The sequence below is a fragment of the Sitophilus oryzae genome, unplaced genomic scaffold, assembly GCF_002938485.1.
Source record: "Sitophilus oryzae breed Bouriz unplaced genomic scaffold, Soryzae_2.0 scaffold_1081_pilon_pilon, whole genome shotgun sequence".
NCBI lineage: Eukaryota > Metazoa > Arthropoda > Insecta > Coleoptera > Curculionidae > Sitophilus > Sitophilus oryzae.
Window position 1 is genome coordinate 1,090,499 of NW_022145706.1, and position 4,215 is coordinate 1,094,713.

Genomic DNA, 4,215 nt, shown 5'->3' on the forward strand with positions numbered 1-4,215 from the left:
ACGCACCATAATAGTGTTAAATACTTATTTTTTATACAAGACGAAAAAAATTGACCGAAAATATTAATTCACCAGCAATGAAATCGCGAGTGAATTAATTTCCGGAGACGATAATGCAATTTTATCGTCGTGTATAAAACAATTTTTTTTCCATAGCGAGTTACGTTTTAAAAAATATTGAAAAATTATTATTTCAAGGAATTTATTACGAGTAGAAAAAATATTGTGCTGGGTTGGCGTTGATTTCTATGTAATTTGGCAAATAAGTAAAACTGTCTCTTTAGTTGTCAGTTTTGAGTCAATATTTTTTAATTCTCTTTCGTGTCGATAAGTAAATTACCAACAGATATTCAGGCTGAGGCGACAAACGCCATATCCAAACTACTTCCATTTAAATCCCCAATAACTTATGAAAAGGAATACAAAAATTTTCAAAAATGGAAGCAATTAAAAAACGTGGGAGAAGAAATAAAGTTTTTAACCTATCCTCGCTGTTAAAGTATCATTTAATCTACCTTGCGGTTGAAGTACTATTTTATCTACTATTTTTGATAGATATAAGGCAATTTTAACAGTTGCAATGGAAAAAATTATATTATCATACTAAAAATTAAAAAGTAAATATTTTGATATCTTCAGAAGGTCTAATTTGTATTATAAATTATTATTTTAGTTAAAAAATATTTTTTAGATGAGTTCAACTACCATAGCGAGCAGTGTTTACAGAATAACTATTTAATTTGGTATATTTTCAGTTTAAAAAAAAAAGATTAAAAATAGACAACAGAAGTCAATATGAATATAGAGATAAATGACATCAATTTGGAACAAGTCGATTTATACAAATATTTGGGAGTGAACATCAGCAACACAGGAGAACAAGAGATGGAAATCATCGAAAGAATTGACAACACGTCCCGCTTGTATCAAGCCATTAAGAACAGTTTCTTAAATAAAAAAGAAATCTCGAGAGCATTGAAGATGACAGTGTTCATACAGACGTTGACATTTAGCTGTGAAAGTTGGGTATTAACTAAAAGATTGAAGAGTAAGATCCAAAGAATGGAGATGTTATATCTACGAAGAATACTTGGGGCACAGAATATCTAGCTACGCAACAGAAAAATACTCGAAATGAAAGAGCTAAAATTGCACAAATAGAATAATAGATGGCGCGACAATATCATAATCAGAATATAATTAGAAATTTTGAACTTTCGGTTTTGGATCGACGGCTCGTCGACGGCCTTGTAGCTCGGCTAAATATGCACAGTTGCCAGATTCAAAAAGACTTGAATTGGCATCCCATTCTTTTTATTGTGTATAATGCAGTATGTGTTTTTTTTCTATTCTTCTTTTCTTATCAGGTACACTTATATTAATTATTCCTTTGGCTATTTAAATAGTTTTAAGTATATTATTACAAAACATATACATTTTTAATATACACTACCTTATAATGTTAACTAAGAAAATACCTTTAATTACCTTTAAAATTAATAATATACAGGCCGATTGATAGTGATATTTATTAATGCTGAACGTTAGTAATGGTTAATAATTTATTAAAATGCAGTACAAAAAATGTTAACTGACTAAAAATACTATAATAACAAATTTCTTCCGTTTGCCACGTTATTTATATAGACCTATGTAGATTTTAAAAAGTGACACAGGTACAATTAATAATATATTAGTTCGGCATAAAAGTTGCTGTCACGACATGACGACATCGAACAATAAATTAAAATTCGTAAAATAAATTAAAATTATTAATTAAACAAATCTTTATAAAGAAACGCAAGTATATCAAATTTGGGATCGAACCAATCGAACTCCAGGAAATGATATCATAATAGCAGAATAATAGTGTACTATATTATATGGTACCAGTCGATATGCTTTAAGGTACCATAATATTGCAATGTCACCTAAGATCCATAGTATACCAAATTTAAGAACAATCGAACGCCATGAAATGGTATCGTAATATGGTATAAGGTACCACTTTATATACATCATAGTACAATCATATTACAATGTAACCGAAGATACGTAGTATACCAAGTTTGAGCCCAATCGAACGCCAGGAAATGGTATCGTAATATGGTACTATATTAAGGTACCACTTTATATGCATCATAGTACCATCATATTACAATGTCACCGAAAATACGTAGTATCCCAAGTTTAAGCCCAATCGAACGCCATGTATCGTAATATGGTACTATATTATGGTATCACTTGATATGCTTCATGGTACCATAATATTGTAATGTCATGAAAAATAGTATATATCAAATACCGTATGATACCGAAAAAAACGGCGTCCAGTTGGATGGAAAAGGACGATCGATGACATTTTCCATATAAATTTACATATAAAATGACAGCGATATTATTTTCATAGCCATCGTTAACGCTGTTTTTTTCCGATTATACGATATGAACTTGGTATGAACACAATCGAACGTCAGGAAGTGGTATCATAATAGTAGAACAATACTTTATTATATTGTCGCCGAATTACCATGACAATTCAGGATTCAATTATACAATCAAACGTCAGGAAGTGATTGTAATTTAGCTCATAAGATTTAATTCCAACTAACATGGCAAACTGAAAAAATCAGCTCTGATCTATTTTAATATGTTTAAATGATGAAGCAAATTTGAAGGTAGGCTTTATCAGGAAGTATTACGATATGAATTGCACAATGGCAACACTGCACAAAATTATTTTAAATTTTGTTTGTAGAAAAGTGTTTTTTTTTTAATTTATTGCCGTCTATTATGTAGTAGCGAAACTACCACATCAAAATATCTGGTTTGGAGACAGGCTTTAAAAGCCTGTCTCCTTTTGCTACCTACAATTTTATACATGTAACGAGGCTTCTGTTGCGTAGCTAGATATTCTGTGCTTGGGGTAACGAGGAAAGATATACTAAGAAACAGCTTTATAAGAGAGGAACCAAAAGTAGACTCGATCCTGAATAAAATTGAGCAATGTCAGCTTAGGTGGTATGGACATTTGATCAGAATGAACAACGACATACCAGTAAAAGGCGTGTGGGAAGCTAAAATGCAGGGAAAGAGACCAAGGGGAAGACCAACTAAAACATGGAAGGACACAATAGAGAAGATAGTGCAGGATAGAGGACTAACGTTAACAGAAGCCAAAAGTTTAGCAAGAGACAAAAATAAATGGAAACAATTTGTGTATAGTATAGCAATTAAGTGAATTTATTTAATTTAGTATACCTTACACCTTCGGGTAGAAAGGTTTTTGATTATATATAGAATATATTTTCAGTTTTTTTTTTTAAATTTAGATTAGTCTAAAGTAATGTGAAATTGGCATTCGAGCAGATTAAAACTGGGTGCGATACAATAGAAACAAAACACAACGGAAATAAATGAAAATGCCACAATAAAAGTCAAATAATATCGGTCGGCTGGTCGGTTAAAATGTCTCGAGGGCAGTTCCATCATTAATAATCTCCGGCGTTGTTTTGGGGCCGTTTTATTTCTGCACGCGGTTTTTCATTAAATTGCCCGATGTGATAAATTTTGAACAATTTTTCCTTCCCTATTTGTTATATTTTGTGGTGTTTTATATCCTGCAAACGTTTTTTTTTCGGTACATTTTTAGATAGCTTCTGTAGATAATATGTATAAAAAGAATAGCTTTTTAAGTTCTCTTTGTATTTTTTGGGGAAAATTTATTAAAGAAACAGTAAAATTTTATAGTGTGGTCTGAATTGTAATCTGGAAACTTAGGCAGTATATTCTGCAAACAAAATTAAGTACAAAAAGTTCCTATAAATTCATGTCCTAAATGCTTCGTTTTGTAAATACAGTGTTTGTGTCTGTGTGTGTGTGAAGTTTCATTTTTATTTTGGTTTTTCCAAATAGCTTCTGAACTGATGTCGATATTTGGATGAAAATTCTTATTTGAGTGTTTTTCGACACATTTCGATGTCACTATGACTCCTACTTATAGGGGGCGTCACCTACATGTGTTGGTGGGGGTGGGGGGTTGGTAAGGGTGTATGGGAAGGGGTTAAAAATTTAAAAAAACCGTAACTTCAAAATTACAGTAGCTAGCGAAACGCGGTTTTCAATTTAAGATTAGGAATAATATTTGCAACAAAATTTGTAATAACATTAAAATCAGTTAACAGATGCGAAAGAAAGCGACTGCATCGGAAACCG

The 4,215-nt window shown here is 31.4% G+C and overlaps 1 protein-coding gene across 1 annotated transcript; it reads left to right on the forward strand.

Annotated features, from left to right (window-relative positions):
• Window positions 1-795: 795 nt before the first annotated feature.
• Window positions 796-3,241, forward strand: LOC115880278. Its single transcript, XM_030897464.1, has 2 exons — window positions 796-1,048; window positions 2,907-3,241. The coding sequence occupies exons 1-2, from the start codon at window positions 796-798 to the stop codon at window positions 3,239-3,241; spliced, it is 588 nt and encodes a 195-aa protein (XP_030753324.1).
• The last annotated feature ends 974 nt before the right edge of the window (window positions 3,242-4,215 follow it).